The following is a 26,794-nucleotide window of genomic DNA, read 5'->3' as shown; positions in this document are numbered from 1 at the left end:
TTACTATGCCAAAACCTTCGAAGTGCTATTTTCATAAAGCTTAGTTGCAATGTAAAATGTAAAACCAACATGTTAAACTTTTCATAACTGTTATGGTAAACACTGGCCTATTTTAATGGATCTTTTACCCATGTATAATTTTTTAGCATCACTGAGCTAGCAAATGTTCCAAATGTTGACATATTACACAGTATCAATACATTATTATCTATTACCAATCTCATCGGATAAGGCTTTAAATACTGGGGGTAGGGTTGTGTGTGTGTGGGGGGTGTCCGTTAAACTTACTACGGCATATACAAGTTTTCTAAAATCCTGTTTTTTGCTTGAAATGTGAAATTTCTTATTGACAACAAATATTGTCCATTGTTTTCCTTGAAGTGTCAGGCTTACTGGGTTCATTTTGAAACAAATGTCTGCCAGATCCCTAGTCTGAAGAGCCAATGTTTGTCGGCTGTTTTTCCAAATAAAAGTGATGGTCCATGAAAAAAAAAAAAGGATAGTTTGGCTCACAACTCAATCTCCCCAGTGCTTTCCCTGGAGACAACCATCACACTTAAGTACTGAAGAAATGCTTCCCCTCTCATCACATAGACTATTAAAAAGATGTGTTCTCAAGTGGGGATTTAAGCCAGTTGCAGTTTACTTTTTAAAGTTTTATTTATTTACAGAGTGATAGAATGAATGCTTTAAAGATGACGGCTACTACACTACAGTTTGATATTTCTGCTTTGGTTTCTGCCAACATTACTAGGTTTGACCACAGTGGCTTTTACACCAATGTTAACACTATGGAAAAAGCAAGTAACATCTTCGTATTCTTATGAACATTCAAAATCCCTTAAAAAAAAGTCTCAAGGAACCCCAGAAGTTCAAGACCCACACTTAGAGAACCTCCATTTGAAAGGAAAATGTACACACTTTCAGGAGCTTACCGTGGTAGTGACTGTCACTCAAGTGTCTGACTCCCGAACGTCCCCACCAGACCAGCAGGCATGGCCCTCATCGCGTGGAGGAGCCAAGATGTGGCTGTCCGACGTCAATCGTAAGAATTCCCTCCACTGCTAGCCTGGGTGCGCTCTGGAACCACCAGGAGCGTTTGAAAACATACCCGTGCCCACGTGCACCCCAGAAGTTGTGACTGAACTGGTCTGGGGTGTGGCCTAGGCACTGGGGTGTTCTGAGCTCCCAGGTGAGCCAGTGGAGCCTGAGAACCTCTGTTCTACCCTAGCATCCCCTTTCCTTTAGGGCCATGGTTCCTAAACTTCAGCATCAGAATCACCCCGAGGGTGTGTTAACGCAGGCTCCTGTGCCTGCGGATTCCCTCCAGATTCTGGTTCCTCAGGACTGGGATGGAACCCCAGAATTCACATTTTTATAAAGGTTCCAGGTGAAGCTGACACTGTCCGTCTGAGGACCACACTTGCAGAACCATTGTTTCAGACTGAATAGGAGACAGAGCTGCTAAATGGACCTTCTTGAACTGACAGTTTCTGCAGGAGGAGTAAGTTAATACTCTCAGCTACTTTTTATATCATTTGAGTCCTGGCTTTATGTGTACTTTGGGAAATATCACCTTAATCACTCAGCCTTGATAAATAAGGCTCTTTGGCCATTAATTACCAAAATGCATATAAAACGGCTATCTGTTCAATATCACTCATTATTAGAGAAATGTACCAGCTCACACCAGTCAGAATGTCCATCATTCAAAAGTCTACAAGTAACAAATGCTAGAGAGAGTGTGGAGCAAACAACTCTCCTATGCTGTTGTCATAGCCGCCATGGAAAACAGCATGGAGGTCCTCAGAACACGAAAAATAGAACTACCACACGACCCAGCAATCCCACTTCTGGGTACAAATCCACACAAAACTCTAATCCAAAAAGATATACGCACCCCTATGTTCAGAGCAGCACTATTCACAATTGCCAACACGTGGAAGCAACCTAATGTCCGCTGACAGATGAGTGGGTAAAGCAGATGTGGTGCATATACATGATGGGATACTGAGCCATAAAAGAGTGAACTAATGCCATTTGCAGCAACATGAATGGACCTAGAGATGATCATACTAAGCGAAGTAAGTCAGAAAGACAAATACCATTCCATATCACTTATATGTGAAATCTAAAATATGACACGAACATATCTTCGATACAGAAACAGAATCAGGGATATAGAGAACAGATTGATGCTTGCCAAGGGACAGTGGGTTAGGGGAGGGATGGAGGCTGGGGTGAGCAGATTTAGCAGATGTAAGCTTTTATGTATAGAATGAATAAACAACAAGGTCCTACTGTATAGCACAGAAAACTATATTCAGTATCCTTTGATAAGCCATAATGAAAAAGAACATTTAAAAAGAATATATATGTATAACTTTTCTGTATAGCAGAAATTAACACACTGTAAATCCTCTAGACTTCAATAAAAAATTGCTATCTGCAATGCATATTAGTAAACTGCAGAAACTAAGTTCATCCTGCTCATGTGTGTACCAGTTGGATGTTAATTACACGAATAGTTGACCCTTGAACAATGGAGGGGTTGGAGGTGCCAGCCCTCCAAGCAGTCAGAAATTCACATATAACTTACATTTGGCCTTCCTTAAATATGGTTCCTCTATATCTACAAGTTGAACTAACCACAGATTGTTATTACTATTGTATTTATTGAAAAAAATTCATATCTAATTGGATCAAGCAGTTCAACCCATGTTGTTTAAGGGTCAGCTGTCCTCACAATTTGTGTTCTATCTTCTATCTCTCTTTAGTCATTAAGTCATATCCTACTCTTGCGACCCCATGGACTGTAGCCTGCCAGGCTCCTCTGTCCATGGGATTCTCTGGGCAACAATGGGTTGCTATTTCTTTCTCCAGCTCTATCTTCAAGGGCAAATTAAATATTTTGTATTGTCACTAATGCAGTTTCAAAAATTCCACATTGAAAGCAGCAAGAGTTACCTACTTTACAAAAACTGCAAGGTAGCAAATTAAAAAATGACTTAAAAAACATTTATGAAAACTTGCCTCGAGGCTTACAACAATAAAACCATACTGATAATGTCAAGCCCAAAGCACGTACTACTTGAGCTAAAATGCCCTCTATGCCTGAACTGCTTTGTTGAAAGTGAGAAGGTTTCTGATCTCCCTGTTCCCAGCAGTGCCAACAACGGAAATCATACTTCACTTATCATCTTTCCTGTCAAATGAAGCTAGAGATCTCACTGGGTGGAGGAAAAAAGTAAATGTATTTCTTTAATTAACAGTATCCTTGCCCCTCACGGCCATTAAAAAAAAATTAAAATATATAAGCAGATATACAAGAGACACCTTTCTAAGCTTGAGCCAAGTATTTCTTAATAGTGGTCGGAGCTAAGAGGAAAGAGACTGGAGAATGAGTTGTCCACATGTGACATGCCTCCCAGCCTTGGCTAAACACTGGGACCACCAGAGGGTGCTTTCAAAGTTCCCAAAGCCCAGGCTGCAGGAAGAACAATTAAACTAGGCTATTTGGAATAGGACCCATGCATGAGCAATTTTCTAAAGTGTCCTCACCATCCCTTGAGTGAAACCATTGTGCAGCCAGTTGAAGAACCACAGTATTAATAATTACATAATTTTCAGGCCCCTGACATTCTCCTTTAGAAAGCAAAGAAAGCACTGAGATTAAAATGATAAACAGTTGAGAGGACTATGAGCAGTAGCAGCTTAGGAGGAAAAATGCTTCTAAAACACTTTGATCTAAATAACCAAACTGGATCTCTGTGGTTTTACCGGGATGTCCCACAGACAACTAAGCCAAGCAGCAGTTCAAATGAGCTCTGTCAAGTGGGTCTCAAACTGGCTGGCAACTGACAACCACAAAGAAAACCTCTCAGGCTTTAACTAACTAGAGCTGGATGGAGAGTTAAATGATAGAAATAGAAGGTCATTCCTGAGTTTGGCTTTATTTAACATCTTTATCTTTTGAGGAAAAACCATCACTTTTCATTCAGTGGGAATGCCACACATTACCGCATTCTCAAGCCATAAGGGAAAAGAAAAACTTGCATGATTCTCCTGCAGGTCTCCTGTATCAGACAGGCCAATATTACTCTGCTTAAGGGACAAAGGAGATCTGGTCTCAACCAGACGGTGTCCAATCATCCAAAAGGTGAATCCGCAAAGAAACAGAAAACTATAATACCATAAGGGTGCAAGGTCTTGACTGTAAGACTGAACAGTTGTTGAGCCTGGGGCCATGATGCTAGACCAGAGTTGAATTCTCAGCTTTTGCACCATGTCATCTTGGGCGAGTTAACCTCACAAAGCCTCCCATTCCCCAAACATGGAATGGACCCAACAACATCACCATCTTGGGGGGTCATGAGGACTAAATTAACTGAGATGATGTAAAATACTTCATGCTCTGTTCTGCAAACAGTGGATGCACACGAAACAGTAGTGATTCCTGTCATTTCTACAGGCAAGGCCAAGGGATTCTGACAGAGACTTAAAAAAGAGGGAATGGAGCTGAGGTCACAATCTTAGTTTTCAGGGATCAAAACAAAGGTAAAGAATGATGGCTCAAGTTTTAAAAATGAGGCTTGTGTTATTCTGATGTATTTTAATTATGATCAGTTCAGTTTAGTCACTCAGTCATGTCCGACTCTTTGTGACCCCATGAACTGCAGCACGCCAGGCCTCCCTGTGCATCACCAACTCCCGGAGTTTACCCAAACTCATGTCCACTGAGTCAGTGATGCCATCTAACCATCTCATCCTCTGTCATTCCCTTCTCCTCCTGCCCTCAATCTTTCCCAACATCAGGGTCTTTTCAATTGAGTCAGCTCTTCACATCAGGTGGCCAAAATATTGGAGTTTCAGCTTTAGCATCAGTCCTTCCAATGAAGACCCAGGACTGATCTCCTTTAGGATGGACTGGCTGGATCTCCCTGTGGTCCAAGGGACTCTCAAGAGTCTTCTCCAACACCACAGTTCAAAAGCATCAATTCTTTGGTGCTCAGCTTTCTTCACAGTCCAACTCTCACATCCATACATGACCACTGGAAAAACCATAGCCTTGACTAGACGGAACTTTGTTGACAAAGTAATGTCTCTGCTTTTTAATATGCTGTCTAGGTTGTTTCCTTCCAAGGAGTAAGCGTCTTTTAATTTCATGACTGCAATCACCATCTGCAGTGATTTTGGAGCCCCCAAAGATAAAGTCAGCTACTGTTTCCCCATCTATTTGCTATGAAATGATGGGACTGGATGGCATGATCTTAGTTTTCTGAATGTTGAGCTTTAAGCCAAATTGTTCACTCTCCTCTTTCACTTTCACCAAGAGGCTCTTTAGTTCTTCTTCACTTTCTACCATAAGGGTGGTGTCATTGCATATCTGAGTTTATTGCTATTTGTCCCAGCAATCTTGATTCCAGCTTGTGCTTCATCCAGCCCAGCATTTCTCATGATGTACTCTGCATATAAGTTAAATAAGCAGGGTGACAATATACAGCCTTGACATACTCCTTTTCCTATTTGGAACCAGTCTGTTGTTCCATGTCCAGGAGATCCAAGACAGAAGTCTCTGACTGCTTGGAGCCTCTAGATGTACATTAGAGACACAAATAAGATTCTACACAATTTTGTTAGGTAAGAAGTTAAGGGATGAGGGATGAAGGGTGACCTAGCCAAAAAGGATGCAAGCTGATCTCTAAACCCTACCCCAGAAATGCCAAGGAGAGCTCACAGATATGCTACAAAAAGAACCTCAGAGACTTTCCAACTCCTGCAAGTGCGTCCTAGGCACACAGTGGATACAGACTAACCACAGGGGCTTCTCCAACTCCAGCACATGCACACATGCACAGCTGTGGCCTCGAGTAACCTTAGGGAGCTAGCAGTCTATTAAGGATTCATAAATATTCTATACATACATACATTTGATTATAACAGACTGAATTATGGGAAAGACATAAGTAATAGAGCCTGTTGTGCAACTGTCAATCAAAACTCTCAATCCACACCCATCTAGATGAATACGTAAAATTCCTATTTTGCATGTGCCCAGACATGTCCCATCCCCTGATTGTCCTTGAGTGTACCTATTTGCATTCTGCACAGGGCATGAACCAAGAGGAGGGCAGAGGGAGTATAAAAAGGGAGGTCAAGAGGGATCATTGCTATTCCCTCAGGGCTGGCCATCTTCGGCCTATTTAACAAAACAGCTTGAGCTGTAACCCGTCTGTTGTTTCAAACCCTTGCCACGATGAGACAAGAGCTGAGAAATCCTGCCTGCTTGAGCTGTAACAAGACTAGAACTGAGGGAGAGTAATACACCAACCTAAAAACTTCAATATGATATAACCTTCCAGAGAGAGAATACTGGAGGAGAACCAAGACCAGGATTGGATGTCAGAAACAGCTTGCTGGATAAGTGAAATTAAAGCAGAAAACTGGAACGTGTCTAGGTGCTGGTGAGTCAGAGACCAGGCTGGGTGAAGCTGGGAGACAAGGATATTTTAGTAAGAGGGAAAAGTACATTCAAAGGGTCAGTGGAGGAAAACAGAATAGGACTAGAGAAAAAAATGAATGAATGGGGGGTGGGGTAAAGAAAGGCAGAGCAGGCTCTAAAGGAGGCTTGGTTGGGGGGTACTTCCTCAGCCATGTTGTTTGAGTTTCAGGAGAGGACAGTGGGGAGCCAGTCACGTGTCTGGGGGCATTTTGGAATTAAGGATTCATGGCAAATAGTGGCTGACTTTATTTTTGGGGGCTCCAAAATCACTGCAGATGGTGACTGCAGCCATGAAATTAAAAGACGCTTACTCCTTGGAAGGAAAGTTCTGACCAACTTAGACAGCATATTAAAAAGCAGAGACATTACTTTGTCAACAAAGGTCCATCTAGTCAAGGCTATGGTTTTTCCAGCGGTCATGTATGGATGTGAGAGTTGGACTACAAAGAAAGCTGAGCACAGAAGAATTGATGCTTTTGAACTGTGGTGTTGGAGAAGACTCTTGAGAGTCCCTTGGACTGCAAGGAGATCCAACCAGTCCATCTTAAAGGAGATCAGTCCTGGGTGTTCATTGAAGGACTGATGTTGAAGCTGAAGCTCCAATATTTGGGCCACCTGATATGAAGAGCTGACTCATTTGAAAAGACCCTGATGCTGGGAAAGATTGAGGGCAGGAGAAGAAGAGGACGACAGAGGATAAGATGGTTGGATGGCATCACCAACTCAATGAATATGGGTTTGGGTGGACTCTGGGAGTTGGTGATGCACAGGGAGGCCTGGCGTGCTGCAGTTCAGGGGGTCTCAGAGAGTTGGACATGACTGAGAGACTGAACTAAACTGAACTGGAATTAAGGAAGAATGACTCAGGTTAGAGCCTCAGTGTGGTAAACAGAGCCAGAGGCTGGCAAGTTGTAGGCAGGAAGTGCAGTTCCCAAAGGGGATCCCACTAGGGGGCTGAGAATGGGGATGAGGAGGAACACAGACTCAAGAGAGGGAATCCAGGGAACTAACAAACTGATGAGAGAAGATGAGGGAGAGTTCCACATTATTCTTATGGTTTATCTAGGGACAGTACAGAGGGTGTTTTTACAAAACCTTCAGTACTATGAAAGGGCTGGGGTAGCCACTCCTATTTTATAGGTAAGTGAATTGAGAGACGATGGGAATAAGCCAGCATAAAGGTTTTAATCTCTTGTCCCTAGGTTTACATGTTCAAAGTTTGGAAAATGTCCTGGAGGTATTATATGCTGTAACTTCTTTTTTTGCAGAATTAAGAAATGAATAAAGAAACATCAATTCTGACTTGAAATGCAGACACAGGGTGCCATTTTTCTCGTCCATATATCCTCATATAAATGAAATACGTTTACAAGATGCAGGTGAATTAGAAACATAATGGAAGTGAAAAGAAGAGTCCTAAGCTAGAAGATAAATTTTCCAATTTGTTAATTTCTCACTCTTTGTCTGACTAAAATGTTCTTTTATTATCAAAACAAAATTAATTTCTTCAGCTGAATTCTTTCTGTGAAAATCTTTGTGTTTTTCTTTTATCACCCAGACTGGCCATCTCAAATTAGATGAGGAGCAAGGTCCAGAAAGTTAATTAGCACTAGGCTAACATTTACTGTAACGAATCATTTAGCATTTTTTGGCCATGTACATTTTCCATTAAATTTTCACAAGAAATAAAAAAGACCATTAATATGTTGTGCACAGCAAAGTGTTGGTCATCTAGATCTTAAATTGCTTAAGCACTCTGGCTGGCCCTTGATAAGATTAATTTATAATTTTAAAAATTAGTCATCTACTACACCGTCTGCAGAAACTTTCCAGAAAAGCATCACTTTTGACTAGTTGGACTTCTCTCCATTTCTAGCCAGGATCACAGGCTCTTAGTTTCACAAGGACCCCAGAATGCTCCATATCTGTATCTCTGTGACCACCCTAGTTTATAAACTTAAAATCTACCAGTGCAGAAAAACTGCTGGAATATTTCCTCTCTATGAGAATCTGTTACTGTGATTTGAAATGTGGAGTTAAAATGTCATGCCTTTGTTGACTAGCTTTCAGAGGGCAGTTCTACAATCGCTTCCAATTACTTAAACCATTTCTACAATAATCGCCCTCAATTTTTTTTTTTTTTTTTAAACTTAAGGCAGCAGCCATGGCAGTGCTGGCGGCGTGGGCGGTGAGCAGGCCCCAGCCCTGAGGCGCACAACACGGGGGTCAGATGCTCCTGGCTGCTGATCAGACTGTGGTCATGCTAGGAGCAACCGTGGACCTGCGCCCGCCGCCGCCGCGCGTCCGGCTCCCGCCGCCCCCAGGCTGGCCTCAGGCTGCGCGGTCAATCCCCCTCAATTTTTAAAAGTTAGGACCACTTGGCTTTTGCTCCAGAAAAGGTTTGTTAAGAGTGTTGCTTCGAACTCAGATTAATTTGTCTTTCTGGTCAAGTTGCCGTACAAACTGGAAGCAAAAGGGTACAGACTTCAAGACTTCTCAAATGGCTACTCTTAAAGATGTGATGGTAAAAGACAAACCACACTTATGGAAGAGGAAATTTCCAATCATTATTAGAAAGTATTCCCAAGTTATAAAAAAGAACAGAATAATGCCATTTGCAGCAATGTGGATGGATGTAGAAATTGTCATAATGAGTTACTGTAAGTCAGAGAAAGACAAATATATGATACCACGTATATGTGGAATCTAAAAAAATGGTACAAATGAACTTATTTACAAAACACATAGAGTCATAGACGTAGGAAAAAAGCTTACGGTTATCAGTGGGGAAAGGGAAGGTGAGGGATAAATTGGGAGACTGAAACTGCCATATACACACTACATAAAATACATAACTAGCACAGGGAACTCTACTCAACATTCTGTACAGACATATATGGGAAAAGAATCTGAAAAAAAGAAGTAGATATATGTATAACTGATTCACTTTGCTGTTTCCCAATTCACTCTGCTGTACATCTGAAACTGACACACCCTTCTAAATCAATTATATTCTAATTAAAAAAAAATTCTCATGTTGACCAGCCAAATAACGAATGCAAAAATGATTCCCACTTGCCTACCCCCCCCCAAAACCAACAACAGAATTATGGAACAGGGTATTAAATGATATTACTATTACTTGTTGGCACAGCATGGCGAAATCTTTACCTTCATTCTGTAACTTTCCACTTACCAACTTAAATGTCAATGTTTTTAAAGCTTTGGGATCATCTACAATCTTCTGTAAATTAGCAGCCACTGTAAAATACAAACACAGAGAAAAAGTGTCCAAATCATTTCCAATAACACTGGATTTTCACATCAGTGCTTCAGAAAATTTGACTAATGATGCAATAACCTGCAAAATAATTTCTTGCACAGACATTACAAAGTCCATATATATGACCAAATTACTCTCATAAAGACATTTTCTACCACAACCTACATCTTCGGTGCATCAATTAATCAGTATACACTGGTCCCACATTTTCTACAATAAAAGAGAAATGGCTTACTAGTGGAAAGTAGAAAATGATCGTAGCCCCCAGTGTTTTCACTACCTGGTTCTTCTCAACACTCATTAATAAGAGATGTATTAGCCAGGACAGGGCAGTTCAAAACAAAGAGGAAACTGGTTTCTCTGGAAATAATAGGTCAGCCTTTTGAACTCCTGTCGCCATAAATTCACTCAGTTCTCTGCACCCAGTTTTATCAAAGCAATAAAATACAGTGGATAAGCTCCACAACTCAGGCATGAGTCTTGGTGCTTTCAGAGCATGGTGATCTGTCAAAGCAGTGAATACCACCCTGAGCAACACCTGAGCTGGCTGAACAGGGTCAAGCGCTAGAGGTTGTCCATTTGGAGCTTAGCAGTACAGATACATTTTTAGTAATAGCCAGATTCATCAGAGATCTGTCCTGCTCTCTGTGGTGCCAGGACGCTGTCATAGAGGAGTCAGCCTTCCCTGCATAGGCTCCTGTTTATGAACAGGATTCTCATGAGATGATGCTGATGGAAATTTAACACCTTGCTCCTTCTACCTCCAAACTCAAAGTAGAAACACCGAGTGTCAAGTACGTGATGTTGGTCAAAGAAAGAGAAGTTGGTATTGAAGAAATTAAGAGAGAAAGTCCTGTTCATCATTTTTATTTTCCAAGAGGAAATCCCCTGCTGCTTCAATAATCCGTCATCTAAAAAGTTATCTGAATATTTGAAGAAAAAATTTAAGAGAAAAATAGTCAACATACAAATATTTTGAAAGAAATGTTTCAAGTATAAAGTTTCTAAGTAGAAAATAATCTGTGCAAATTTTATTTTTCTCTAAGGTAGGCCGAAAACAACCTAGATACATGGATTTTTGACAGAATAGTTTCATTTAATCCATCTGCTGCAGAGGAAAAAAAACATGAAAATCAGATATTCACTATGGCCTGTTTCTCTTCATAAACCATAATCACAAATACCGTTTTATCTTCACCTTGACCTCTTAATACTCCCAATCAGAGTAACTGACAAAGTTTCATTTGTGCTAACACTAACACCCCTCGCCCCCATTCATCTTTTTCTCTTCCCTGTTACTGCCCACACAAGCAAATGTACACACACATCACACAGAGATCCTGAGCCACCAACCTCCATCTTCTTTTGGCTTCCTCCACAGGTTCCCAAACCTATCTCAGATAACAAAAATCATCTGCTAATCAACAAGAAATACTGGCTCATGGAGTGTAATGCTCTGCTCTACAATTCTGCCCACTAAGGCCAGGACTGATGGTGTCAGGGCGTTCTGACTATATGCAGATCGCAGCAACCGTGAACAGAGCCACCCTCTTCTTAAAGCATAAAAGTGTTCTAATAGCTCTTTGGATCTGAGCTGATTTCATGAGTGGCCATAAAGTCCTCACATGAATTTCAGTCCTTTCATTAGAGTCTCTCCATTAATGTGGATGATTTACTGCCTTGTTCTGGGTCATCTATTTCCAGTCTGCTCTCTAACGTTCCGCCAAAAGCAGAGCTGCGTCCTACACTAATTCACAACCCGCTCTCTGGTGCACACACATCTGCGCTAGGGCGAGTTTCCAAGGAACGTGGCTAGAAGCAGGCTGGAGCCTGGAGGGCAACAGTGAGCAGCTGGCATCTTAAACAATCATCCCAGAAACCACGTCCCCAGTTGTGAACCCTGCACCACGAAGGACATTAGAAATTCAAATTCTGTCTTCTGCTCAAAGCAAAAATAGCAAAACTGGCCACTTACCTGATTACTTAGCCCAGCTGCTAGGCTTATTTTCAATTTAGTTGATTCTAATTTGTTGTAAAGTGCTACAAAATAACTTCATTTAACTGACATCACATAAAATTCAGGGTGATGCTAATTTCTCTTCTAGTAGCAATGCTCATTAAAAAGATGGGTGTCACTGTTTTCTCCCTTCTCCTGACTGCACCTGGAGTTCTAAAATAAAAAAAAAAAAAAACGCTCCTTACCTGGAACGTGAGCTGAGAGGGAAGGGCTGGTTGTTACTTTAGACTTCCTCAAGTATATGCTGATAACTTCATATTTTAAGATACTTTAGTTTCCAAAAAAAAAAAAAAATATATGGGCCTTCTGAACTCAGTGCCGGCCAACTCATTTCGGATCCCTCTCAGCTTTCCCAAGTAAGACAAACTCACCTAGTTTCTGAGGCACACTGTGTTACGCCTTGAACTTGTCCCTTCCCCCCTCCCCAGCCCACTGTCTTTGGTCTTGGCGCTTTCTCTGTCTCTTGACCACACAAGACACAGGTGATACTCACTGAGGCCCTCTTGCCTACACTGGGGTACACGACACCTTTGTGTGAACAGTCTATTTTTTTTTCTTCTATTCTTGTGTCCCTGCATCACACTTCAGGCTTCAATCTCTATCAGGGCTAGAAGTTTCTGTCTGCTCTCTTGGATAACATCTGGCTTAAGTATTGTCCTTTATAAAGCGGTAATAATAACACCACATGGGAGAAGGATGCTAATATTCAATACTCCCGTGAATCTAAACAGAGAAGGAAATAAGACTGTCCCAGGTGATGATCTGCTAGAGTCCAGGCAGTGGAGTTGATATCTTTCTGGCAAACTAAGTAAGGCATTCCCCAGACACTGGCTTCTCTGTAATTTCCTTGTACTAGTCAAATTCTGCACACTTTGACAGCAAAGTCACAGTTAGATAATGACTATTTATGGTTTGTGTTTGTATTGAGTGATCATTCAAAACATGTACTTTTCTCCCCACATGCTAGTGTGTTTCACCTTAATCTCATATAGTAGTGATGTTCTAATGGAGGTGACTTAATTGGAGCTATTCTCAAACAAAAGCTTTGGGGAAAAAGCACACCAAATGAACCCAAGGCTGATGTACTCCCCTAGCAAGAAATTCTGAGATAAGACAGAAGCACAGACTTCGGTTACCTGACAAGATGATAACATCATAATATGTTTTACTCAAAGACACACCCTGTAGGTTGCATGGGTACAGAAAGGAGGCATGAGATTACAAAGATAGACACATGGGTGCCAAAAGAGAATTCAAGCTCTAAGTGAGGAGAAGAGGAGAGGCTAGGGGGCTGGGTTTCTTAGATACTGCTGTAACAGGAATGCAAAGTTACAGCTAATTAACAACTCAGTTCAGGACAAAAGAAGAGCTCTACCCTATAATTTTCTCTAAATGTCTGGGCTCTGATCTTCAGGAGATGCAGTGTAGCACAGTGTGCAACAGCCTGAATTCTCCAGCCAGGGTGCCTGCGTTCAAAGCCCCCTCCTTAGAGCTGCGTGGCCCCGTGAACTTGGGCAAGTTCCCTTAGCCTCTTTGTGCTAGAAGTTATGCATCTGTAAGAGGCAGATGCTATTGGTGCCTACCTAAGAGGGTTGTTCTTAGGATTAAGTTAATAACAAAGTGCTTAGAATGGTGCATGATGTGTAGCAAGTGCATAATAAACATTAGCTTGTTGCCTCTACCCGGGACACCTGCAAATCTTCACTGGTTTCCTTGCCTTCAGTCTAAACTTCTCAAGAGCCCTGTTTCTCACACCAGAGTTACCTGGAGAATTTAAGTCATAAATCGGAACATGTTGCCTCCTTAGGTAATACTTTTTAACCGTTCCCATCAACTTTGGGATAAAGCTCAAGTTTTTAATGTGGTCCGTCAGACCCTCCATGGTCCAGCCTCACCTACCTCCCTAGTTGTTGTTATTTTTTTTTTTTTTTGTCATTTCCTACCCTGAAACTTTTCTAGGAAAAGCTCTGTAACCCTCACTGTCCTCTACATCTCTACCACTATGTATTGAAATTGTGTTTTTTTAATCTGATTTCCCCACTATATACTGATAACTCAGACAAAATCTTAGCCTTCTCTGCAAAAGGTTTAACTTTGACATACATGCATTCATTCCTGTTGCTCAGTCAGTAAGTCGTGTCCAACTCTTTGCGACCCCATGAACTGCAGCATGCCAGCCTTCCCTGTCCTTCACTATCTCCCAGAGTTTGCTCAAACTCACGTCCATTGAGTCAGCAATGCCATCCAACCATCTCATCCTCTATTGCCCTCTTCTCCTCTTGCCTTCAATCTTTCCCAGAATCAGGGTCTTTTCCAGTGAATCGGCTCTTCACATCACGTGGTCAAAGCACTGGAACTTCAGCTTCAGCATCAGTCCTTCCATTGAATATTCAGGGCTGATCTTTAGGACTGACTGGTTTGATTTCCTTGATGTCCAAGGGACTCAAGAGTCTTCTCCAGCACCATAATTAGAAAGTTTCAATTCTTCAGCGCTCAGCCTTCTTTATGGTCTAACTCTCACATCCATACATGACTACTGGAAAAGCCATGTATGTCATATATATGTGTGTCTCATATGTTTCATATATATACGAGACATATATCCACCTACACAGAAACTGATGATTTCTCACGACCTCAACTGCCACAAGTATAACCTCCACCATCTTCTCTAGATTTGTACAATAACCTGTTGTCTCCCTGCTCCCATCCCACTCGCTCGGGCCTGACCTCCACCCAGCAATCAGATAAGCCTTCTAACATATAATCAGACCATGTGACTTTTCTATTCAAAGTCCCCTGCCAGCTTTGCAGCTCGGAGTAAAAAAGCAGTCTCTACCACGAGCAAGCCTTGCAGTCCACGTCCAACCTCACCCCTCGTCATTCCATTTCCAGCTGCCCCTGCTCCAACCACAGCAGCCTCAGGTCTGCTCTCAGGTGTTCAGAGCCAGCTTCCACTCGAGACCCTCCGTGCACGCCATTCCCTGCTTCTCCATGACTCTCCCTTCCAAGTTGCTGCTCACGTGTCTCTGGCTACCCTATCAATACCCCTACACAGCCTACTCTCTACTTCTTTACCTAGAATTTTTTTCATAGTATTTATCATCACCAGACCTGCTATGTATGTATGAATTTCTGGATACAGCTTTTCATTCACCACCTCACCCCCTCCACAAGGCAGAGAAACTCCAGTGACTGCAGGAACTTTATCTGTTTATTGGTACGTTCCAAGCGCCTGACACGTAGAGTCAATATAGAAGGTTCTAAGATTCTAAAAATCTTGGGTTAATACCCTCTTACAGAAGAATTATTCATATCTTAGGAGTTCTACAAATGTGTCTCCTAAGAAGTAACCTAGTTTATTTTCCCAAAGCAAATCAATTAACTCTTGACTCATCTCAAATGAATACTGAGTATCCTAGGCAACCATGACTTTAAAGGCTGGCCATCAACAGGCACATGGAAAGATGCTCAGCATCGCTAATTATTAAAGAAATACAAATCAAAACTACAATGAAAGACCACTTCACACCAGTCAGAATGGCCATCATTAAAAAGTCTACAAAAGAACAAATCCTGGGGAGGGTATGGAGAAAAGGTAACTCTCCTATACTGTTGGTGGGAATGTAAGTTGATGCAGCCACTACGGAAAACAGTATGGAGGTGCCTCAAAAAAAAAAGTAAAACTGTAATTACTATATGACTCAGCTATCCCAGTCCTGAGCGTATATACACAGAACAAACTATCATTCAAAAAGATACCCACACCCCTGTGTTCATAGCAGCACTATTCACAATAGCCAAGACATGGAAGCAACCTAAATGTCCATCAACAGAAGAATAGATAAAGAAGATGTGGTGCATATACACGATGGAATACTACTCAGCCATAAGGAGAATGAAATAATGCCATTTGCAGCAACATGAATGGACTTAGAGATGATCATACTAAGTGAAGTCAGAGAGAAAGACAAATGCCATATAGTATCACTTTTATGGAAATCCAAAATATGGCACCAACGAACCTATCCACAAAACAGAAACAGACTCACAGACACAGAGAACAGACTTGTGGTCGCCCAGGGGTGAGGGGGGGAGAGTGAGAGAGCGATGGATTGGGAGTTGGGATTAGCAGATGCAAACTATCATACATACAGTGGATAAACCACAAGGCCCTACCGTACGGCACAGGGAACTATATTCACTAGCCTATGAATAAACCATAACAGAAAAGAATGTAAGAATGTATATGTATGTATAACTGAATCACTTTGCTGCACAGCAGAAATTAACAAAACATTGTAAATCAACTATACTTTAGTAAAAAAATAATAAAGACTGGTCATGTTTCTTTTAAAACTGAGATATAATTGACACATAATACCGTATTAGTTTCAGGTGTACGGCATATTTTTTCGGTGTATGTATATGTTATGAAATGAGCCCCACAACAGGTCTAATCAACATCCATCACCACATGCCAGGCCCAGGGTGTAGCCACAGCGAGTCCCCAGAAGCCCATTGACAACAGATTCTCAGTCCACTGTAGCCTTGTGAGTTCTGTGGACATGAGCCCCTTTGGCTTTCAAAGCTAGATGGGTTGGGGGCTCATCTCTCAGGTGCAGGTCTTAAAAGCTGGGGTGCTAGAGGTGGGGTTCAACCCCTCCTCAGGGAGAAGCTTGGAGGTGAGTTCCCTCCCGAGGCGGGACATCATGCCAGGGTGGGGCTTAGGGCACAATTGTGTCTCAGCCCCTTCCACTCGTTTCAATGTGGGCTTTTTCTCATTTGCCTGATATGAAGGAGCTGCTCAGCTAACATGGGGGTTCCTTTCAAAGGAAACTATTCCACACATAGCTACAGATCCAGTGTGTCCATGGCTGAGTTCAGCAGCCTTCTGTGTCAACATCTCAAACTGGAACCCAGGATTTCTCTTGACCTATTTCTCTCATTTGCTACCTCCCATCTGTCTGCAAATCTGTCTGCAATTTCCGGCAGATTTGCAGTGATTTCTCTCTTTTCAACTCTATCTCCTTCTCCCTATTTCATCTACAAGGAACCACCAAGATTGACTACATTCCTTTTTTTCAGAGGAGAGTCTAGCTCACTTTCCAGGTAAACCAGCCAGACTAGCATAGGTGTGTCCCCAGACACAGTGGATAGTAGAGGATTGGACATGGTGAGTATCAGCGTGACCTCAAGGCCAGCTGCCACAGTGGGGACCGAAGGTCACACCACTGACCTTCCCTGACAGCTCTCCCCTGGGAAATGAGAGCGCCCACTCCTGGAGGAACAGTTCCCAGATGGGTCCACGCAGGACCACAGCAGTGAGCACTATATGGTGCTGCCCAGGCCTTCTCTTCAGGAACGAAGCAACTGTCCTGCAATCTGCAGGGGTTTCTCATGGCTAATGAGTCTCAGCTTCATCCCTCTTTGGGAATTCCCTTCACCAAAGTGTGCTGTCTCTCCCCAAAGGCAGCCTGCATCAATGACTGGTCATGAGGGCAGAAAGGCCCCAGTGCCTCAAGACAGGACTGTTCCAAGGGTCAGCTCTGATCCAAAGCTCCCTATGTGATTGGTGAAGGCTTTGGCTATGGTTGAATCCTCGTTTTAATTCTTCCATCTGCAAAATTCTACTTCCTTTAGTCCCTCACAAATGTCAGTCATGAAAGCACTCCTCAAAAAACCACCTGCATGCAAACATATGCCTCTGAGTCTTCTCCCTGGGAAAACTTAAGACTCCATCCATGGATAGACATGGTACAATCATCTCAGAAGGTGTTCTCATAATTAAAATTTTAGGATAGTACAAATGATAAATAAAATGTTCAGGGAAAAGGGGGGAAATCAGTGTATCATATGATATTTTTCTTTGCATTTTGCTCAAAATTGGGATCCTGGACGATGGGAAAAAGCAGTAGTTTAGAAAAGATTTTAGAAATGTTACAGGTACTATAAGCAAGCAACCTTTGACATCCCAATTTTAAACAGAGTTGAGTATTAGTATTATTTACATGTATCAGGAAGGGATTATGGGGAAATAATAGAAATAGAAATTCACCTGCCATTCTCGTTAAGGTTTGGGCATATTCCAGTTAATTACTATTATCCTGGTGTAATAGGAAAGTCTGAAACAGTATGGAATAGCTAAAGTGGCTGGTATTGAATGTGTCCCCTAAAATATAATAATAAAACTGATATTTTTATCCTGAACTTTCTTTACTGTGCTTAAGGTATAGTTTTATGAACTGGACCACAGTGTGGTAATGAAAGTGTCCAATAATCATTGTGTTATTATTGTTCATTTTTTTTTTTTATTGTTCATTTTGAAAGCAATGAAATGGTATAATCAATGAAACTGCAGCCTCATTTAGCTGGTAGAGGTGATGTACCATTCTGTTTATAGTTTACTGTGAAGAATGGCTAAACTTTAAAGTCGTGCTTGCCAAGAATACCCAACATTCATCTGAGATAAAGGTCAGAATTAATTTATTTGTTCTGGAAAAGAAAAGAGGATTACTGCTTAGGAAACACAGTTGTTGAAAGGACGTTAGTTCTTTAAAAACAAAAATAGGAAGAATTCTATTAGCATGGGATTTTTAGTATTGGAACCCTCTAAATTGTAGGCAAAATTTTGTCCTCACATTACTGGGGAAAGGGAGTGTAGCTTTTACCAGATTCTTATGGGGTCATGTCCTTAATAACCTTAATAATCCTTATTCCAAATATTTATTACCATCTTCTCTTACACTAATGCAAGCAACTCAGAGGTGAGCCTTTTGTTTCTTTTTGTAACAGCCTTACTGAAGTATAAGTGACATGCAATAAACTGTACCTTTATAAAGAGTACAATGTGGTGAATTTTTACACATGTATATGCCAGTAAAAGCATCAACACAAGCAGGACAGTCAACATATTCATCACATCCCCAGATTTCCTCAGACCCTTTATAATAAACCCCATTACCCCTTGCTTTTATTCTCTCCAGGAAACCACTATTCCATTTTCTGTCACAGTAAATTAGCTTGCATTTTCTGAAATTTCACTCAAGTGGAGTCATAAAGTATGTACTCATTTTGTCTGGCTTTTCTCACACATCATAATCATTTTGAAATCTATCCATGTTGCAGGTGTATTAAAAATTATATTTTTTTTGCTAAGAAGTGTTCCATTGTATGAGTATATGACAGTTTGTTTTTGTGTTCACCTCTCGATGGACATTAGGACTGTTTCCAGGGTTTGCTGTTAAAAATAAAGCTGTCATCAACATGCATACACAAGTCTTTGTATAGACATATGTCTCCCTTTCACTTGGGTAGATATCTAGTAGAATGGCTAGATCATATGGTGAAAATGAAAGTTAAAGTCACTCAGTCATGGTCCGACTCTTTGCGACTGCATGGACTATACAGTCCATGGAATTCTCCAGGCCAGAATACTGGAGTGGGCAGCCTTTCCCTTCTCCAGGGGATCTTCCCAACCAAGGGATCGAACCCAGGTCTTCCACATTGCAGGCAGATTCTTTATCAGCTGAGCCACAAGGGAAGCCACAGATCAGATAGTAGATATATGTTTAACTTTTAAAGAAACTGCTAAAATGTTTCTGAGGGTGATTGTGCCATTTTTATAAAGCCACCAACAGTGTACGAGAGAGATCCAGTTTCTTACACACTTGTCAGTGCTTAGTATGATCAGTCATTTTAATTTTAGCCATTCTAATTAATGCATAGTGAAGTTTCACCATAGTTTTTAAATTGCATTTCCTTAATAGGACATCCTTCCATGTATGTATTTGGTAGTCTCTTTACAGCCACTTTCTGACAAAGTATTAAGAGGTTCCATAAAAACAAGTGTGGCTTTTCTGGGTTAAGTTGAAGGCTTTTTTCTACAAAGAACCAAAAGTTTTTGTTGAGGAACCCTAGGCATTTCTTCATCTGAGAAGAAAAATATTTCAAGAGTGTGTATCAGATCTTCTAGATCATCTAGCCAATGAATAACACATTTATACAGGTATCAGACCGAGCTCCAGCAGCATCTGCCCACATCCTGGAAACTCTCCCAGAGCTTCCTGTACACTTCAGAAACCTCAGTTCTCTTCCCCTAGGGGTTTGTTAACGTGTAAGTCTCAAGTCTGAGTTGAATTAAAGAAAAGAAGGAAATGATCATATCACAGAAGGGAGAAGAGATAAGACACAGGAAATTCATCCAACTTTGATTTCTGGAGGCACCGAGAAAAGCTTTTCCATATCTACAACAAAAAGGTTTTATTTAATTATGCTAGATATCTAGACTCCTCCAAGAGAAGAGTCTTACACCCAGAGGCACATTCCAGAAATATTAACATGACTATCTGTGTCAGAAGCATGAAGCCAAGAAAAGACTCTGGGAATCTGAGGACAATCTCACAACCACTGTTGAGGAAGACTTACACCTGCATTAACTAAACACAAACCAAGACAACAAGCTGACTGGTCTCCAGTGTACTGTATGTATGAGACTAAACACGATCTGTCTCCCCCTTGGTGCATATAATCCCTTGATTAAAAACAAAAACACTCACACAAATAAGTCTGTACAACCTAAGTCTGTATAAGTCTTTAAGCTGTCTCTACAATCTTGTAAAATCTTATAAATTTTAGGAAAATTCTAATCAGTCAGAGGAAAGATGCCAAAGGGAAATAAAACAATGAACTTCACAGGATGGATTTTTTTTTCTTACTGTCACTCTTGCTTTACCTTAATCTATTTTATAAAGAGGTTCTGCAATAGCCATATATTAATAAAACGCACACAGGCTTGAGGATTAACCCAGTGGCTTCTGGGCTGGGAAAAACTTTGGAAAAGTTAAAATTAATGAGACAGTAAACACCCTGATATGAGGAATTCTACTTAAATTACGGGCCAATGCAGCCAACTGAGGCCAAGTCACCTGGCCTGAGCACAAAGAGAGGAGAAATCTGAAGGACTGAGCCTGGCGTGTGGTGGCAGCCTGGCAGACACAAGCATTCGTCACACTGGGGGCCCACCCATGCCGTGGAGGACACTGGGCTTCTGTTGGCATCTCCTGGCACTGCCCTAGAGAAGGATACTTCTTTTATCTTAACCACTCGAAGTTTCTCTTTCCTTCCTCGTGCTATACTCCAAAGCATGTAAAGTAAGGGTTCAGTAGCCAGTGAATGGTACTGAGCAAGGCTGAATAACTGTCTTCTTTAATAATAAGAAATCAAAACAAGGGTTGCCTGAGTCGTCACTCTAGCTTAGTTCATGGCCTAAAAAACAAAGGACATGGCCACCCAACTTACAAGGGACCAGGCTGAGGCTCCGCGAAAGCAGACGCCGCCAGTCACCTCGAGATCTCCCGTTAAGTACCCAGCACTAGGCCTGGCCCCCAGCAGACACTGGACAAGTTAACAAAGAAAAGATCAGGAAGGATTTGGCTGCCAAGATTAGAAAGCATTTTGTTCAGAAGCTGACATCCCCTCACCTCAAAGGTGAAGAAGATAAGCAGAGCTGATTAGGGAAAAATTACAAAAGCTTGTTGTATGAGAACTCCACCCTCCACTGAACACGACCACCTCACCCTGCAGAAGTCACCCCCCTGACAGCCTTCCCTCTCCCCGAGTGGCAAAGGTCAAGGAGGCGCTCAGACACACAAAGGTGTGTTTAGCTCACTGTTGTACCCAATACCCAGCACAGGGTCTGCCTCAAAGGGGGTGTGTGTAACTCAAGATGGAATGAATGAAAAGAAACTAGTGGTATATTATTTTCAAAGATAACATGTTAACTCTTCTAGGCATCTGCAATTAAATCTGAGCCTTAATCTCTCCTTAGGATAGGATCTGTTTCACAGTAAGGAAAGGCTAGGCAATTAGAAACTAGTGGAGATAGAATTATTCTCCTTTATCGTGGAAGGAAGGGGTGAAGACTCTCTGTCTCTAAAATTTGACTAAACTTATAACGGGTTCAGGCATTCACGTGTATACCTTCTGATTAAAGCACATTTAACTAGAGACATCCTCACTCCCGCCTCCAGTGTTAGGTCTTCCAGAGGCTGGAGGTTGGGTATGAACTCACACTTACCCCATCTTTTAATTATACTAGATGGTCAAATAATGCCCTAGGTCTCCTCTCCCTGAAGTATACCACAGAACTTGGACTATGTTCTCCTACATTCCTGTGCCTGCTCCCACCCCAACTTGAAAACTCAGAGCCTCTGGACTCTAATTCTGCAGTTTCCAGCCCTCCAGAGTCTCAAGGCAGGGAGGGGTGGGCAGAAGTACTAACTCAAAGACCCTTCAGGCACCTATTTCATCATGAGGACATATTAGGAGCTGATGAGATCCCTGAGAGCTCAGCTCCTCTGAGTTATAGGGCAAAGGCTGGGCATAGAAAGCACAGAGTGTTAGAAGCTGGGTTCAAGAGAATTCAAGCTATTGCTTGTTAAAACCCATTACTTCTAAAAAGCAGGTGTGCATTCTCGTATGTATACTATAAGCATCCAGCTATTAAACTAATTATTAAACTAATCTTACAAGAGTGTGTACCCTAAGCTGGTGTTCCTGCTAGATTTAGGGGACATACAAACACAAGTAATGTCAACCTGGCCTTGCTTACTGTGTGGGTGGATTCATAGAGGAATAATTACCTGAGTGCTGCTGGTGAGGTAGGAATATGGAGTGAGGACAGCACAGAGGCAAACTGCCCAGAGACAGAACCGGCCTGCAATGCAGGAAACCTGGGTTCGATCCCAGGGTTGGGAAGATCCCCTGGAGGAGGGCATGGCAACCCACTCCAGTATTCCTGCCTAGAGAATCCCCATGGACAGAGGAGACTGGGGGGCTTACAGCCATGGGGTCGGGTTGCTAACAGTCGGCACGACTAAGTGACTAAGTACAGCAGAGCAGGCTTCAGACAAAGCAGAGTAGGTCTCTGACCTTGCTTCTAACCTGCTTGGACACTGCCCTGACTGTGAGTTTCTGCCTGCTGACTTCCAGCAGGAAGACTTCCAGCACCATAGGTAAGATAGGAGGAATCTTGAGCCCCTGGAGGGGATCTGGCCAACCAAGCTCCATGTTTAACAACATTCCAAGTTTTACATGACAAAACAAACAGCATTAACATGAAACCAGAGCCGCAATTTGCTCACAGATTTATGATGATAACAGTTTTCAACCTGGGATTATAAACCGGAACTGAACTGCAATCTTTGAAGTCTCACCCACGGAGCAGATGCACTGCCTGGGACCTTTTCCCCAGTGGGACTCCAGATGTGCTGTGACACGGGACTTCCCAGCACTGTTTGAATCTGGATGTTGGTCAAAACCTAATTTGGGGATGTATCCTCTGCTGTGTCTAGTTCTTTTTTAATGTTAATGTTAGTATATTAAAAGTAAGCTAGATAATTCTCTCATAAATATTGGTATTATTTATTTATATACAATGAGTGGCTTATTTTATTAACTAATCCTTTGAACCTGAGACAAATGTGAAAATTTTCAGCAAAACAGGGATGAGGGGAGACACAGGTGAGGATCCAGCTGAGGCCAGGCTTCCACCAAGGGAGTGTGGACTTTATGCTGTAGGAATAGGGCTTTAAACATGACACCAGGTAATAATGATGTTAACTATACATATTGAGGAATGTTATTATTTATGAAAGCTTGGAGAAATAAAATTTGGGTTTGGCTTTGTAAAAGTAAAAATATCTTAACAGTCAAGTAACATGCTGACTAAAACTAAAAATACCATTACACATGTCAACTTATTGTGTGCATGTTGTTGCTCCATCGTGTCTGACTCTTTGTGACCCCATGGACTGTAACTCGTCAGGCTCCTCTGTTCATGGGATTTCCCAGGCAAGAATACTGGAGTGGGTTGCCATTTCCTCCTCCAGGGGATCTCTTCCCCACCCAGGGATCAAACCTGCCTCTCCTACATTGGCAGGCGGATTCTTTACAGCTGAGCCACCTGGGAAGCCCTGACAACTTATTAATACATTTTTAAATGAAAAGCTTTGTACGTGTACAGCCAGTATGCATATTTACTGCTCATGTAAAGTGATGTCCTCACATAGACTGTGAAAGAAGTCAATAAATAAAAAATATTGTCTGGGTTAAGATAAATTAAAGTGAGCTTTAAAATACCCGACTTCGGTACTCTCATGCGGGCAGCTCTGCCTCATATATTCTAAGACGCCTGGGTGCATGGGATGTGGGTTTTAATGCAACTAACCTTACATAGAGGAGCTTTTTCCTCCCAATGATTCATTAATTGAGAAATCACTGTATCTCGCTATGTTAATTGCCCTAATTGAACAGATAAGAAACCCCCTAAGATGGACTTCATTTTTCTTTCCTGTTATGGTTTTCTTACCACTAGGGTAATGGAGAAGTAAGAGCTATTATTACAAACAGATATTTTTAAATAAAATAGTGGGGGGAAAAAAACCAGTGGAAGAACTTCGGAATTGATCATTTTTGTCCATTTGTGTATTTTACCAAAACACTGTATGAATAAAGGTATCAGTGGAAAAGCAGCTTACATCGTGTCCTGATGTGAGGAGGGACATCCAGGGGTTATCAACTCCAGCCCTTCTTCTTCAGGTAGGATTGTTGTACATCATTCAAGACCGGGAGGAAGTTGTTTATCCTATATTTGAGATTGTCTACAGAAGGACATTCTGATATTTCTTTATTACCCATTTTCATAGCATACCAGTTATGATATTATTACATGGTAGCTCATCTTAATGAAACCAGTAGCCTTACTGAACTTTTGGTGGATAAAGGACATTAATTCAGAGGGAACTGTGTCTCTGTAAATAGTAAAACATAGCCTCAAGGACTCCAAAGTGTATTACTATTATCAATAATAAGTATTAACTTGCATGCTTTGGGGTATCAAGACATTTGTGCAGTGCCTACTATAAATCATAAGAAGGTACTTTAAAAAAGTAAATAGCATAAAAATTCAACAGCTTCAAAACAACCTTACATTTAAAATTCTTAGCAGCCTAAGAATCATTGTTACAACAGGCCTGAACTTCTAACTTACTCATTAAATAAAATGCAGTATTTGGAGAAAGAAAGAAAATAGAGTATGCCAGACATTTAGATCACAGACTCTGTAGTCACAGCTTTTCTAAGTCTTACAAATATCCCACTAATATCTATCTAGACTGGAATTCACCAGTTATATGTGCATGGCCAGCACTACCTGGTTGAACAGACACCAATATATTAAGACATTCCAACCCTATTTGGGGTGGAGAAAGCAGACATCATCTTAAATGTATGCTTTAGGAACACTGCCTTTAATGCCAGCCTCAGTCAAAATAATTACCAAAAAGATACTTTTTGTTGCTGTTATCAGAAATTACTTGAAAGAATGGCAGGGGAAGTAAGATAGCCTGCAGGACTCCAGGGGTCTCTAAGGTCTCTAAGGATTGAACGGGGATTAAATCACTCATATGCTTAAAAACACCAACCTAAAGCAACCCAAGAAACAACTACTGAAATTTCTGCTTTGGTCCTTGGAATGATAGTGGAACTTCAGAATGAGGAGATTATCAACCTTTCAGAAATGTTATATATTTATAAAGGGGTCAGTTATCAGAAGTTCTTTGCATGTACATGAAACATAACAAAATGAATTGAATTTCAGATTTCCACCCCCATCACTAATAAATATAGATCAACCTGCCTTAGATACCGAAGTGCAACAAAATGGATTTAGACTTTATGGCAGGTAGCAAGTAAAAAATAAGAGGAATAGACATCGTGTTGATTTGGGGAACAAAAATCAGAGGGAGACAAATAAAACACTTCTGGCAAAGGAACAGACAAGAAAGGAACACTGGTGAGGTTATTATAAGGCACAGGTAGCTCACTATCCACATAAACAAACTGCTGATTATCTTCGGAAAGGAACCCTTTTGTTGGAGGACATGGAGGGGCCTCTCGCAGTGTGTGAGGACTAAGAGAAGGCCCAAGTAATCAAAACACAGAAGAGGAGCCAGAAGAGAGATGCTGACTCAGAGATGATCATCAATAATGCACTAATGAATAAAAAAAATCAGAAGAATATTTGGCAGCAGTGAAAAAGACAAACAAGACTGAACTGTGTGTGCAGTATTGGAGAACAAGTCAAGGCCACTTATTCCGAGGCTGTTTAAGGCAGCAAGATCTCCTTAACTCTGAGCAGATCTGGCTTTTCCTACCCACTGGAAGAAATCAAATAAAATGCTGCAACTGAAGTCCATTCCAGGTTGAAAAGATGGGGGTGGGGTGGAGGGTTCAAGGGAAGACAATGTAGTTCCCAGCTCCACAGCAGTTCCACTACAAAACTAAAGCCCTCTTTTCCCCTTCCCGGGCTTATCATAATCCTATACTTTCAGGATATTAAGAAGAGGATTAACAGATTTAGATTAGCCAAATGTGAGAAGAGTGAGGATGTATAGATTCTGCAGCCTTTGTAAACTCTGCGACAACATCACTTCTCTTCATTGACACTTCTATGGCAGCAGAGCAGTTATGAGAAAAATAAGACTTGCTAATCCTGAGGCAAAAGGCAAATAATATTTCTCTTTCTTACTGATGTATTTTGTCCATGGCTATCCAATCATTTAATAAAACCAATCATTAAGGAGATGATCACTCAACTTCTAATCAGATCCTGGGAAGGGCACAGCAGAGGTAATCCCAGCTGGCCAAGAGCCTGATGTTTTCACAATCAGAGAGCATTCTGCAACTAGTCACCCAGGGAATACTGAAGCCTCCAAATAACACCCAATTAATCATCTCTTTCTGTATTCCTTTTAATGAGATTTTAATTTCATTGATGGCAAGTGACCAATGGTTGATCATGTCCCTCAGTTGCCAGTTCGACTTTGAGGAATTTTGCAAACCGCAAAAATGAAGAGGTTCTGTTTGTAAACTCTTATCAATGATCGGTAACACGTTCACTGAAATTTACCATGCTCTATGTGTATCAACT

The 26,794-nt window shown here is 41.4% G+C and overlaps 1 protein-coding gene across 3 annotated transcripts in view; it reads right to left on the bottom strand.

The window, feature by feature from the left end:
- STK39 (serine/threonine kinase 39) overlaps window positions 1-26,794 on the bottom strand; it is a 307,047-nt gene that overhangs the window by 4,905 nt on the left and 275,348 nt on the right. For all 3 annotated transcript variants that reach the window (XM_061135654.1, XM_061135653.1, XM_061135655.1), the window contains exon 17: window positions 9,699-9,763. In XM_061135654.1, coding sequence (XP_060991637.1) covers window positions 9,699-9,763 — 65 coding nt within the window. The remainder of the gene's footprint in view (window positions 1-9,698; window positions 9,764-26,794) is intronic.

The sequence above is a fragment of the Dama dama genome, chromosome 33 (genome assembly GCF_033118175.1).
Source record: "Dama dama isolate Ldn47 chromosome 33, ASM3311817v1, whole genome shotgun sequence".
Classification (NCBI taxonomy): domain Eukaryota; kingdom Metazoa; phylum Chordata; class Mammalia; order Artiodactyla; family Cervidae; genus Dama; species Dama dama.
The sequence above is the reverse complement of the archived record's forward strand: the minus strand, read 5'-3'. Positions and strand labels throughout refer to the sequence as shown.